General features: G+C 40.7%; 1 protein-coding gene across 8 annotated transcripts in view; it reads right to left on the reverse strand.

Moving 5' to 3' along the window:
- The window catches only part of NKTR (natural killer cell triggering receptor), a 47,280-nt gene extending 35,279 nt beyond the window's left edge, over positions 1–12,001 (reverse strand). For 2 of the 8 annotated variants that reach the window (XM_083377451.1, XM_083377448.1), the window contains exons 1-6: positions 11,869–12,001; positions 10,644–10,737; positions 8,045–8,119; positions 6,102–6,200; positions 5,016–5,123; positions 1,804–1,848 (exon numbers count right to left, since the gene is read on the reverse strand). In XM_083377451.1, coding sequence (XP_083233577.1) covers positions 1,804–1,848; positions 5,016–5,123; positions 6,102–6,200; positions 8,045–8,119; positions 10,644–10,701 — 385 coding nt within the window. In that variant the 5' untranslated portion in view covers positions 10,702–10,737; positions 11,869–12,001. Of the gene's footprint in view, positions 1–1,464; positions 1,493–1,803; positions 1,849–5,015; positions 5,248–6,101; positions 6,201–6,757; positions 6,765–8,044; positions 8,120–10,643; positions 10,738–11,769 lie in introns of those variants that run through there. The other 6 variants (XM_083377449.1, XM_083377452.1, XM_083377450.1 and 3 more) reach the window with 5 other exon arrangements.
- Positions 12,002–14,826: the final 2,825 nt, after the last annotated feature.

The following is a 14,826-nucleotide window of genomic DNA, read 5'->3' on the forward strand; positions in this document are numbered from 1 at the left end:
AATCAACTAGCAATAAGGTAAGAACAATTCCAAAGCATTTTCTCCAGTAATCCATAGGCTAAGAATCGCTAAAAGGTAAAGGTAAAGGTTCCCCCGCAGACGCGTGCTAGTCATTTCCGACTCTAGGGGCCGGTGCTCATCTCCGTTTCAAAGCCAAAGAGCCAGCGCTTGTCCGAGGACGTCTCCGTGGTCATGTGGCCGGCATGACTGGACGCCAAAGGCGCACGGAACGCTGTTACCTTCCCACCAGAGTGGTCCCTATTTTTCTACTTGCATTTTTACGTGCTTTCGAACTGCTAGGTTGGCAGAAGCTGAGATGAGTAACAGGCGCTAACTCTGTTACGTGGCACTCGGGATTTGACCCGCCAAACTGCCAACCATCTGATCGACAAGCTCAGTGTCCTAAGCCACTGAGCCACCGCGTCCCTTAAGAATCGCTAGCATGCAATAAAATTGGGTTGGATCAGAAAACAGAATCCCCCTTACCAAAAAGCCTCTTTCTTTGAACTGGGCAGACAAAACCACTCTGACTCCTTCACAAAACTAATTAAACTAGTTATGTGGGGTCCTGGTGCTTTCTTGAGCTTGGTGATTTTCCGGTAGACGTCTTATGACCCAACTAGGTATCATCATAAGTCCTAGAAGCCCACTCCCTTCTACTGCTGATGATGTTTCATGCAATGTCTGCAAGAAAACCATCCAGCTCAGAGAGCAGCAAGGACTCCACATTTCAACCCTGAGCTACAAATATTCCATCGATAATTAAATTATGATTTGTTTGTTCAGGTAATTCTCAACTACAAATATCTACCAACAAAACACGTTTTTTTTTCAGCTTCAGAGTGGAAAAATCTCATTTTACAACATGCTGTTATGATGATGATGATTGTGAGTCTATTGTGGCAGCTTTAATTGAATTTTATTAAAAGCGAAATAATTGTACAGTACCAGGACAGTTGTACTTACCTAATTCAAAATCTTAGAAGAACCAAAAACCTTTACAATACAGATTGGCAAACAGAAGAGTAATTGCTGTTGTATTCTATGATTAAGTACTTTTAGAATATAACTTTTGTACAAAGCAGTTCAATTAGAAAAGGTTATTCTTTTCTACCTAAGTACGTTCAGGACACATTCGGAACCAACGTAACAAGAAAAAACTGCTCGGTATCTGATTTACAATCCAACACTTTTAAAATATGCCCCAAATAATTGAGAAGACACATACAAACCTCAAAAAGGGCAGGGAAAAGGAAGGGAGCACCTGAGTTGAAAGACAAGTAGGTGACATCCCAAGGACGTCTTGGTCAAACTGAAGGCCATCTTGGGCCTCTCAAACTATTTTGGGGCTGCTCTCCAAAGCTACATGGACCCAGCCACAAATTCATTAACAGCTGACCAAAGATTTATTAGGAAGGGTGCAGGGGAACAAATTTGAATTTGTGTTGAGCTTTTGTGTCTTACCTTTTCATTTTGCAAAAGATCACATTCTCTATAAACAAAAGAATATGTTGACAGTTTTAGGCAGGAACACAGGAGTTGGCATGAATCAAGTTGGCTAGCCTCCATGCTGAAGTCACGTTTTAACCACTACAATAGCCGCCGTAAACTTTTGACGGTTAACGCTAACATTTACAGTCTTAAGAATTTTTTTTTAAAAAAAACTCTCATGCACACAGAGAATATCCATGCAATATTATACTTTCATGCAAGAGGAGCTATATAAACCTGGTTACGAAAAGCTGAAATTGGAATTCGCAAAGCTGAAGCCACCGAGGTGTAAAGTAACTGCTTGAAGTTTACCTTTGAAGTATCCTCCGTAAATAGATTCGCCTCCTTTCCCGTTACCTAGCGTTAAGAAGGTAGAATGTAAAATCCTGAAAAGCGCCACTAGATAATTTAATTAGTCACATTGCATGAAAGAAATCAGCAGCGGGCTCCTAATTCTAAATTACAGGTAAGTAGCAATTACAGGTAGTCCTTGATTTGCGACAATTGAGCCAAAGGTTTTTGTTGCGAAGCGAGACAGTCGCCCCGTTTAATGGATCTTTCTTGCCGCAGTTGTTAAGTGAATCACTGCAACTGATAAGTTACCATCATGGTTGTTAAGTGAATCTGGTTCCTCATTGACTTTGCTTGACAAAAGGTCGCAAAAGGAGATCACGTGAACCCCAGGATGCCGCATCCATCATAAATCAGTTGCCAAGCATCCAAATTTTAATCATGTGACCATCGGGATGTTGCAACAGTCATGTGAAAAACTTTCCCAAGTCACTTTTCTCAGTGTTGCTGTAATTTTAGTCACTAAATGAACTGTTGTAAGTCAGGGACTACCTGTAGCACTAAATAATTTAACTAGTCACACAGCACATTTACCAGAGAGGAATTGGCCGTGAGATTCCTAATTCTAAATTACAGGTAGGTCACAATTAAGGTAGTCTTTGACTTATGACCACAATGGAGCCCAAAATTTCTGTTGCTAAGCGAGACAGTTGTTCAGTGAGTTTTACCCCATTTTGCGACCTTTCTTGCCACACTTAAGCGAATTACTGTGGCTGTTAAGTTAGCAACACGGTTGTTAACTGAATCTGGCTTCCCCATTGACTTTGCTTGTCGCAGAAGCTGATTACATAACCACAGAATACTGCAACCGTCATAAATACAAGTCAGTTGCCAAGTGTCCGAATTTGATCAAGTGGCAACGGGGATGCTGCAATGGCTGTTAAGTGTGAAAAATGCCCATAAACCACTCCTTTCAATGCCCTCGTAACTTTGAATGATCACTAAATGAACTGTTGCAAGTTGAGGACTACCAGAAGTGTGAAATTTGATTTGAATGCAATTTATAAACTGATCCCAGGTTGAGTTTAACGCTTGCCCAAATTCACGCAGCGCAAGGCTAATAATGTGCACAAGGCTGAGGCTAGTGCACGGGCAGTTGCCGCTGGCGTTTTTAAGTGCTCCTTAGATGGGCGATACGGAGACACGGTTCCATTTGAGGAAAACTCAAAATCAGAAGAGGCTCATTTTTTTCAAGAACTGTAGTTGAGTAAAGGTGATTAACAGGTGCGCCTCAGATACGGATAGCACGTAGATAGTCCTCGATATACGACCATCACAGAGCTTGCCCATTATTAAGGTTGGTTTTCGTGGCACTTGTAAAACAAGTTGGCCACATGACCGACCTGATTTTAGTGTTCTTAAATGCTGTGATTGTGGGAGGCTGCCTTAAATGGGGTTTGTTGCGATCATGCGACTGCTGGACATCGGAGGTGGCGCAGTGGTTAGAATACAGTATTGCAGGCTAATTCAACTCATTGCCAGGAGTTTGAATCCTGACCGGACTCAGTCTTCCATCCTTGCAAGGTCGCTAAAATGAGGACCCAGATTGTTGGGGGTAATAGGCTGACTCTGTAAACCATTTAGAGGGCTATGAAGCACTATGAAGTGGTATAAAAGTCTATTGCTAAATGGGGTTGTGTTGTGACTGTGGGGAGGCTGAGAACTGAAACTTAGGATATGGTCATAAGTCCTCTTTTCCAGGTAGGTTGTAACTTCAAAAGTTCGCTAAGTGACCAGTGGTAAGTTGAGAACTTACTTTATCCTCTATTATTCTACAATATTTCATTAATAAGCATACAGTTGCAAGAAAAAGCATGTGAACCCTTTGGGACTACATGGAGTTTTCCATGAATTGGCCATAAAATGCGCTCTAACGTCATGTAAGTCACAACAATAGAAAAACACAGTCTGCTTAAAATAATACTACACAAACATTAGCTGTTGTCATGTTTTAATTGAACATAAGATGGAAACATTCACAGTGCAGGGTGGAAAAAGTATGTGAACCTTTGGATTTGAACTGCCAAACTGCTGGCAGTCAGCAGTCAGCAGAATTAGCCTGCAGTGCTGCATTCTAACCACTGCACCACCACAGCTCTGATAACTTCTACGCCCAGGTGTTAAGATTTCCAGTTGCTAGAGCACAGTACACAGGTAGTCCTTGACTTCGGATCATAACTGAGCCTAAAATTTCTGCTGCTAAATAAGGCAAGTTGTTTAGTGAGTTTGGCCCCATTTCTTGCCAGAATCCCCACAAGCCTTGCGGCTGTTTCCCACCCCAGTGGGTCCCATACTGTCTTCCTCACTTCCTTCCAACCATCACTGGAACTCAGATCAAGGAAGAAGGACAGACTGTGATCCTGGAAGTGGACAACATTTTCCGAGACGCGACACTGAATTATGGTCATTTGGAAAAATGGGAGTCATTTCCTGGATGGCTCATCAACTTGCTTTGCCTCCCTAATCTGAGATCTTTTGAGAGATAAGCCCATGACGAGAGATGCAGGGGAAGGGTGAGTGGGAAGGGTCCCCATGGGGGGCTTCAGGCGTTGGCGGAAGGTCTGGGGAAGGGTCTGTGCTGCGTTTAATGACCCACAATTTGTTTAATGAGTGGACTGGGAAAAGCAGGAATGGAGGAGTCACAAGCGAGGTGATTATGTGACTTGCTTCTCTTAATGGCCATCAGGACTTAAAGAGCAGGCTCCATTACAGTAAGTCAAGGACTAATTGTAACAATATGGATGTGCAAGTTGCTCAATGTACACGCAACAATTTATGACCAAACTGCTACATGTAATAATAACAACCACAACGGTAATAACAATATTCAGGCTAAATTTTAGAGAGTCAGACGAGGACAGGATTTTACTTTACATAAAACTGTTAATTAGAATGTCTTAAAAAAATGGCCAGTGGTTTAATTCCTGACATAATATAATCTATTCTTAAAAGTTACCATTCTTATAATGCAACATGAGAGCTAACAGCCTATCCAAGCTATTTATTTTTCCCGAAAAGAGAAAAGGATCATTTACTGTAGATATTTAAATATATTCAAACATCTCATAATTTTTTTTGCAGGCAACTGATAAATTTGGGCAAACTTTTTTATTACAATGAAAAAAACCCCTCCAATTTGGGGTGATGGATTAAGGTTAGGTCATTTCATCTACCTTCGCTAAAGTCTCCGCCTTGAATTATGAAGCTTTTAACCACGCGGTGGAAAGTTGAACCTTTGTAGCAAAGCTTTTTTCCAGTTGTTTTCCCAATTCCCTTTTCACCTATAAAGATGAAATATATGTAAGGTCTTAGCAGTCTTACAAGCCATGATGTCCAAGAGAGGCGAACGAGTCAGATACTGTAACTTGGTCTTGCGTTACCCGTCACTTAAAGTCATAAGTGGTGACAATACTACAGGTATGTCCAGTTGTATCTCCTGCACATAGCTGGACAAACATGACTTCTAAGTAACCACCTACATTTGGCAGAGCTTCAGTGTTTCTAGTCCAAATGGAAGATGCTACTACTACCAAACCTAAACACAGAGGTAGCCATTTTTGACTGCCAATTAAGACTTCATTAAATTTTAGCAGGATAAAGGTCTGTAGAGATTCTCAGTCATCCAGGTCATGGTTGTCCCAAAAATGTTTATCCTTAAGACGTTTCACTTCTCATTCAAGAAGCTTCATCAGTTCTGACTGAATGGTGGAGGATGGAAGAATTTATATTCCTTGTAATCATCTGTTTATTACAGAGTAATTGAGGTTACAGTCCTTTTAGCAGTTCCACACCCATTTGCACTATTTAGATGACCCTGAGGGCACAGATAAACTTCCAACTAGCCTCAACAGCTTTTTAATGACCAGCTGTCTGCAAGGAATATAAATCCTTCCATTCACCACCATTCAGTCAGAACTGAAGAAGCTTCCTGGATGAGAAGCGAAACATCTTCAAGGAAAAACAGTCAAGTTGCTTTTTGAAAAAGCACCTTTGGGATAGGAGGATGAAGTATTGATAAAGACTACATGTTTCACTGTTATCAAGTCAGTCAAATCCTTCGCCAATGCTTTCTTTTCCTGACATGGGGATTTCACCATACAGAAACATTCAGCACGGAGAAAGGTGGTGTTTGGAATTGCTTTGAATGGTGAAATGGGCAGTGAATGTATTTGATACCATCAGCATTGGAAAAAAAAATCCCTATCGGCCAATTGTAGAAGGCAGCTTTACTTGGAACAGCTGACATCCTGCGACGATACCTTTCACACCACCAAACTTCCACATCTGCCTATCCCAGGTCCTCAGGAAGGATTCCAGAGGTGGACAAAAATGCCCAATCCAATCTGAACGACTGGTGACTGTGCGACGAACGACAATAATAATGGTTAAAAAGGATACAGGTAGTCCCTGACTCGTGACCATAACTGGGACTGGAATTTCTGTTGCTAAGGAGGTTGTTAAGTGAGCTGCACCCAATTTTTGCCGCAGTTGTTAAGCAAACCACTGCAATTGTTAAGTGAATCACACATCAATAAGCGAATCTGGCTTCCCCGTTGACTCTGCTTGTCGGAAGCCGGCTGGTAAGGTTGCAAACGGCGATCGTGTGACCCCCGAGATGCTGCAGCCATTATATGTCGGGTTGCCAACTGCCCAAATTTTGATTACGTGACAGTGGGGAATGTTGTGCTGGTTCTAAGTGCGAGAATCGGTTGTAAGTCATTTTTTTCAGTGCCGTTGTAACTCAGAATAGTCACTAAATGAATGGTTGTAAGTCAAGGACTACCTGTATGTGATCAGGACCCCACAAACAACTTAGTTTTTCCTACTTGTTGCTAGCTCTCCCACCTCTTTACTAGTAATGTTTAATGTCATTGATAAAGACATTGGTCAAACTGATTAGCTGTATTAACCATACTTTCCCACTGGTTGGCTGCTTCTCTCCAGGACTGTGCTGAAAAAAACATTGACACAATATAGATAGGATGTTAAAATTCCTGGGAACAGATGAAATTCCAGGTTCCTGGGTAGGGAAAAGGCGACTAACATCCAATACTGCAGTATAGCTCAACTAGATGTCTATGGAGATTGTCAGTCATCCAGATCATAGTTGTCCCAAGGTGCTTTTTCCAAGAGGCAACTGGATTTTGTTTTTCTTTGAAGATGTTCCCCTTCTTCAGAGCTGAAGAAGCTTCTTGGATGAGAAGTGGAACATCTTCAAAGAAAAATAAAATCCAGTTGCCTCTTGAAAAAGCAACTTGAGGTATAGCTCAACTCTGTAACTTTGATGCCCTGTATCAAATTTAACTCTGCAAAAAAAAAAAAAACATTCAGATATGACTAAATAATATTTAGACATTCGATTTTTATTCCTTTGTTCTAGCTCAGTGAGAAAGTACAGGCAGTTCTCGACTTACGACTACAATAACATTTCTGTTGCCCAACATTTCTGTTGCTAAACAAAACAGTTGTTAAATGGGTTTTGCCCCCTTTTACAATTGTTCTTACCAAATGTTGTTAAGTGAATCGCTGCAGTTGTTAAGTCACAGAGCTGTTAAGTGAATCTGGCTTCCCTATTTTTTTTTAATCCCATTTATATCCCGCCCTTCTCCGAAGACTCAGGGCGGCTTACAATCTAAAGCACAAATCAATGTGCTTAGCAATAGCCTTCATTCTATGTATATGCCTGCTTATTATTAGGGCTTCTTGGAAAGTTGCAAAAGGGAATCACATGACCCTGGGACATTGCAACCATCATAAAAATGAGTTGACAAGCATATGAATTTTCATCACGTAACCCTGGGGATGCTGCAACGGTTGTTAAACTATCGTAAGTCACATTTTTCAGTGAAATTGTAACTTTGAATGGTCACTAAACGAACTGTTGTAAGTCGAGGACTATCTGTATACTATTCACTTTTGAAACAGGCTTCAGTCCATTTCCAACAGATATTTCCAAAAAGAGATCCTGCAATAAACATGCCCTAAGGGAAATTTATATTTGTTTATCAGAACAGACTAATACTTTGAAAAAAGGACTGTGTTACAGATTTTTTTTTAATCTGCTAAGCACAATTTCTGGCATCCAAGGAAGAAACAGGCAGCCACTGATGCCTTGTCTTTCTTTTCCGAGTGGCTCCAAAGATAACTCACAGTATATTATTACAATAAAATCATAATTATTCACAACTTTAACAAAACATACCTGTGCATAGACAAAGGAAGTTTTTGCAAGTCCTTGGACATACATCAGAGAAAAGCTGAAATATGATACGACCAACTGGAATATAAATTAAAGTAGAATTACATCCCATTTTTACACTAGCCAACCAAAGCATATTGCAGCTTTTTTACAATTACTTTATTATACATTTAAACTGTGCTGTGAAAATTAGTACTACTTCTCATTTTTCAATTTATATGAACCTTCAGCTTTATCGGCCTGCCCTTTCTTAAACCCCTACCTTACAGAAACTGCAACCCTCTTGAATTCTGCCTTCAGTAAAGACATGAAAAACAAGTGAAAGCCACAGCCAGAGAGCACTTAGAAATGCTTAGCGATCACTTTCATTTTCCACAAATGACCAGGTATTTTTATGTACTCTAATTATAATCCTAGTCCCAAAATAACAATTTTGTAACATGTTGGAGCAAGTAAGTTGCAGTGAGAATTTGTAGAACAACAACAAAAAAGGAATCTTGATTGGTACCTATTTTCCAAACCCTAGAAATATGATTAAGTATGTATGTGATTTATACCACAGACACAAACACAAAATATGTACAAGAACTGGTCAAAATTCACTTTTTCAGTGCTGTTATAATTTGAAGAATAATTAAATGAATGGTTGTTAAGTTGAACACTACCTGTAAAGTGACAAGCTTGGTCTTTTGACAGCAGGCATGCAGTATATTGTGGTATCTTTTTGTACATTTATTTATCTCCTGTCTTTATTATTTTTATAAATAACTCAAGGCAGCAAATATACCTATTACTCCTTCTTCCTCTTATTTTCCCTACAATGTCAACCCTGTGAGGTGGGCTGGAGTGAGAGAGAGGTCTGCTTTTCATGCCTAAGGTGAAACTAGAATTCAGTGTCCTGGTGATTGGCCTGAGGTCTCCCAGGCGGCTTTCATACCTCAGGTGAGACTAGAATTTACCATGTCCTGGTGATTGGCCCAAAGTCACCCAGCCTGCTTTCATGGTTGGGACTAGAACTCCCAGTTTCTAGCCTGGTGCCTTAAACCTTAAGACCAAATATTGCTTTTATTATGTATTGTTTTGTTTCTGGTCTTATTTGTCTGTATAAGATCCCTTTAGTCACTATTTGAAATGAGAAGCTATGCTTATTTAAGTTTTTCCCATACTTTCAGCTAAAAGGAGTAACAATTTCACTGTTATACAAAGAAGCCTATTTAGGTGTCAGTTATCTAAATGCAAGTGATACGTTTCTATTTTGTAAATGTGTTTTATATATTTACTTAATATATGAAACACATTTACAAAATAGAAAAAGTATCACATTTAGATAACTGACATGAGAATATGCTTCTTTGTATAACAATGTAACAAAACCTTACACCTTTTAGCTGAAACTACAGAACCAGGATATTTAGAATACAAAAATATATGGACTCATTTTAAGTGTTTCTAACGCTTGAATAGTCAAAGCAACTTGATGTATGAAAATAAAACACTTGCCTAGCATTCATAACAAATGATTATAAACCTGAAACCAGCACATCAAGGAATTATCCAGGGACCGCAGGACAGAAATAGTAAAGGCAGGACAAGGGGTTTTTTGACAGCAGAGCTTTCCGAACTTGGAAACACTTGGATGCATCCCACATTGTACTTATTAAAATGTTGAGTTGAAATACAGAGAAATGGTTACATTCTTCCATCCACTTCTAAATTTTTAAGAAAGATTACCAGAAAATGTATTTAATGTCACTTTTTTTTCCTACTTATTGGACGCGAGGTTGAACTGGCTGCAACAGGTGTCACCTCATTCATTGCCAGGCTTGATTTGGCTAATCTCACTCATTTGCTAATAATAATAATAATAATAATAATAATAATAATAATAATAATAATAATAATAAGAAGAAGAAGAAGAAGAAGAAGAAGAAGAAGAAGAAGAAGAAGAAGAAGAAGCAGTTGTTGCTAATCAGGAATTAAATCCAAATTTCGCTATACCATCACTGTATTGTATGCAATTAATCCTGGTTTATTTGTTGATACAACAAAAGGCTATAAGAAACAAACAAACCACATCATCATGATGAAAGGGAGAATAACAGAATTGGAAGGGACCTTGGAGGTCTTCTAGTCCAATTCCCTCCTCAAGCAGGACACCTATACCATTCCAGACAAGTGGCTGTCCAGTGATGGAGCACCCACAACTTTGGAGGGAAGCCATTCCACTGGTGAATTGTTCCTAGTAAATTTCTCCATTGTTCTAGGTTGCTTTGCTCCTTGATTAGTTCCCATCCATTTTTTCTTGCCCTGCATTATGGTGTTTAAAAAATAGGTTGACCGCCTGTTCTTTGTGGCAGCCCCTCGAAACAGTGGAACACTGCTATCACATCACTCCAGTACTTCTTTTCACTTTGCATTGCTACTCTGAAATACTATTTGACCATGTATAAAAATAGCACATAACCACGAAAATTCAAGTGATCGGTGCATAAAAGAGGGCTGTACACAAAATCTAACTAATGAGAAGCATTCATCTCCGCAAGCATGAACTCTAAGGTATCGTGATACAAATATTCTTATAGACAGAGCCCTCAAACCTTACCTGGTTCTCGATTAATTTCGATATCAAAGAAGCACTGGGGGCGATCCTCTGCCCCCATGGTGTTAGGATGCCCTAGTGCCCACTTCTTTAGCACCTTCAGGAAAACAGAAGCATATCAAAACTTAAATATTGGCTGAATCTTAGAGGCACAGAGAAAACTATTTATATGATTAAAAATGCCCCACCCAGATCCTGAAGGAGCCAATAAAATTCAGTACTAAAAGTTTCACGTCATTCAAAGGAATTATAATTGCTATTGAGGACTAACTATAAGTAGTCCTTAAAGTACATCCACAACTGAGTTCAAAATTTCTGCTGCTAAGGAAGACCATTGTTGAGTTTTGCCCCATTTTTCGACTTTTCTTGCCACAGCTGTTAAGTGAATCATTGCAGTTGTGATCCTGGGACATTTCAACTGTCATAAATATGAGCCAGTTGTCCAGGGTCTGAATTTTGATCACGTGACCATGGGGATGTTGCAACAGTCAAGTGTGGAAAAAACGGTCATAAGTCCCTTTTTCAGTCCCTTTGAATGGTCACTAAATGAACTGTTAAAAGTCGAGGACTATCTGTACAGTGTCTCTGGGCTTCTTACAATATAATAAAAAAGCAGAAAAAGTACAAGGAAAGAATTAAAATTAGAAAAATTAAATAGAAAATTACATTTCACATAATCTCCATATTCTACACAGGAACTGAATGGGAAATAATACATTTACATGTTTTATAAATGCACTATATATTTATTGCACATATGATGCATACAATAAGTATGCATTATTTGCAATCATAATCATTGGTTGCATGGTCAAATGTTGAACGTTTCTGTCCCTTTTTCTTATTTCTTAACTAAATTTAAATATTCTAAGATATGAAAATAAATTACTCCTGTTTCCTTTGGATTCTATTTAAAGGAAAAATAATAATAATGATGATAATAAATTGGCAAGCGTAGGGAGGTGTAAACTGTCCCACTCCCCCTTTCCTCGGGCCAAGCCTGGCTGGGGATGATGGGAATTGGAACTTTTTTCCTCGTGAGATGAAGAGGGAAGCTGAGTCTCCTGAAAAAGAGCGGCCGGGAAGAGACAGATTCTAATAAGGAATGTGTGAAGAGAAAAACACCTACTCGGGTTCCACAAGCATTGGCCGCACTCCTTCAAGAGGACTAGCGCCTTTTTGGTCAAGGGGCTTTCAGCTCTCGAAGGAGCCCCACCAGGGTCGTTACCTGGCTGTGCCGGAGCTGCTCGGTCAGTCCTCCGCGCCCGCCCGCTTCCGGTCAGCCCGGCTCGCGGCCAAGTACTTCGGCCCGAAGCAGCCGCAACAAGCACCCAGCAATAGCGCCATTAACGGAAACCCTCTGAGGGGACGACGAAGGGCGGGGCCGAGGCGCGCGAGTACGCACGCGCGCTCCTGTTTTGAGGCCCGCCCTCCGGATTTCTTTCCATTCGATTGGCCTTTTCCGAACAGCCCCGCTCTCGGCGCGCGCGCCTCCGCCGCCTCCACCCGCTCAGGTCGGGCCACGCCCACCCGCCCTTTTTTTCCCCTTTTTTTTTAAGCCACCGAAAGAGGGCGGGGCACCCGACCAGCGCGCCTCGCTCCCTCTTTCCCTTCCTGTGTGCGAGCGCTGCCCCGCCCAAAGCTTCGAGGGGAGGAGTCCAAACCGAACCAAGCCACAACAACAGAAAAAGGCTGGTCGATTTGAACTCTCGCGAGATCGCCTCTCGTTCCTCGGCCTGCATGCTTTGAGGATGTGGCACTTGGCCTCTGGCCGTGAGGGAGGTTGGGTATCTTGCTCGAGGTCGCCTTGAAAAATAACCGTTTAATTTAGCTCTTTCAAGTATCCTTACCGTCGATCAAAGCCGCAATAAAATAACGTCTGTACCCTGTAGGCAGTTATTTCCTGCTACTTGTTTGCATTTTTGCCTTCAATAGGCTATGCTTAGTGGTGTTTTCCTTCAGAGGCAGCCTGCTTCATCCCAAAATTAAATGCGAATTATGCAGACAGTTACAAAATCAGAGCAAAAAACAATTCAAGAGTAGGAAGAGGCTTGCTACATTGCAGAATTCCCTTTAATTTTTGGACATGTTTCTGAACTTCCTCTTAAAACAAGTAGTCCTCAACAGTTCATTTAGAGTCCGTTCAAAGTTACACCACCAATGAAAAAAAGTGGCTTACACTGTTTTTAACACGACTTGCCACATTCCCATGGTCACTTGAACAAAATTCAAATATTTGTGATGGTTGCAGTGTGATCCCTTTTTGCGACCTTCTGACGCAAAGTCAATAGGGAAGCTAAATTCACTTAACAACCTTGCTATTACCTTAGCAACTGCAGTAATTCAAGAAAAGTTGTAAAATGAGGCAAAACTCACTTGACAAATGTCTCCCTTGGCGACAGAAATTTTGGTTGTTGTAAGTCCACGATTCCCTGTATTTGGATAGGAAACCACAAAGAAACCCACAAGTTGTATGCTAGAAAGTTGGGGGGGAAAAACTCAGAAAAAGAAAACGACAAACCAGTCTGTATTATTGCTGAGGAAATTACATGGTTGTAATTAAGAGAGACTATTTTTTGATGTAATTCAAACTTAGCTTATTTGTGAATCATTTGATTGGTATTATGGAAGTCATGGTCTCAGCTATAAGTCCTCAGATTACAACTGCAGTTTGGGCCAGAAGCAAGGCAGTCGTTCAATGACTCCAATTTTATGATTTTTTTTTGCCACAGTTGCTAAGTATATCACTACAGTTGTTAACTGAATCACAGGGGTGTTAAGCAAATCCATCTTCCCCTTTCATTGTTGGGTGCTGAGAAGGTCAAAAATGGTGACTGCTTGAACCTGAGATGCTGCAATTATCTTAAATACATGCAGATTGCCAAGTGCCCAAATTTTGATCATGTGACTGTAGGATTGTAAGGGTGAGGAACGGTCATAAGTCATTATTTTCACTGCTGTTTTAACTTTGAATGGTTGTTAAACGAATGGTTGTAAGTAAAGGACAGCCTATATTTCACATCAGGAGTGCTATGAATATCAGATCATAAATGCTTCATATTCAGAGCTTAACAGGTTAAGAATTTTACGCAGATGCTGAAAAAATAATATTTGTCTTTGGAATGGAATATTCCAAAATAAATGTATTTAAGGTATCCCCTTCATGGATTACTGCCTTGTCGTGGCGAAGGGGCTTGCGTAATTCAATGAAGCTATGAGCTATGCCGTGCAGGGCCACCCAAGATGGAAAGGTCATAGCAGAGAGTTCTGACAAAACGTGATCCACTGGAGAAGGAAATGGCAACCCACTCCAGTATCTTTGCCACGAAAACCCCATGGACAGCACCAAAAGGAAAAAAGATATGACGCTGGAAGATGAGCCCCTCAGGTCGGAAGGCGTCCAATATGCTACTGGGGAAGAGCAGAGGGCGAGTACTAGTAGCGGCAGAAAGAATGAAGCGACTGGGCCAAAGCCGAAAGGATGCTCAGCTGTGGATGTATCTGGTGGTGAAAGGAAAGTCCGATACTGTAAAGATTTTTTCTCCATAGGAACCTGGAATGTAAGATCCAGGAATCAAGGCAAGCTGGACATGGTCAGATAAGAGATGACGAGACTGAACATCAATATGTTAGGAATCAGCGAGCTAAAATGGACAGGAATGGGTGAATTTAATTCAGATGACCATCAGGTATACTACTGCGAGCAAGAATCCCTCAGAAGAAATGGAGTAGCCTTCATAGTCAATAAAAGAGTAGGAAAAGCAATACTGGGATACAATCCTCAAAATGACAGAATGATCTCAGTTTGAATCCAAGGCAAACCATTCAATATCACAGTAGTCCAGGTCTATGCCCCAACCACCAGTGCTGAAGAGGATGAAATTGACCGGTTCTATGAAGCCCTACAGCACCTTATACAAGTAACACCAAAAAATGATGTCCTTATCATCATGGGGGATTGGAATGCTAAAGTCGGAAGCCAAAACATAACCGGAATAACAGGCAAGTTTGGCCTTGGAGTACAAAATGAAGCAGGGCACAGGCTGATAGAATTTTGTCAAGAGAATACGATGGTCATAGCAAACACTCTTTTCCAACAACCCAAGAGACTGCTCTACACATGGACATCACCAGACGGTCAACGCAGAAATCAGATTGACTATGTGCTCTGCAGCCAAAGATGGAG

Source organism: Vipera ursinii, assembly GCF_947247035.1.
Source record: "Vipera ursinii genome assembly, chromosome: Z".
NCBI lineage: Eukaryota > Metazoa > Chordata > Lepidosauria > Squamata > Viperidae > Vipera > Vipera ursinii.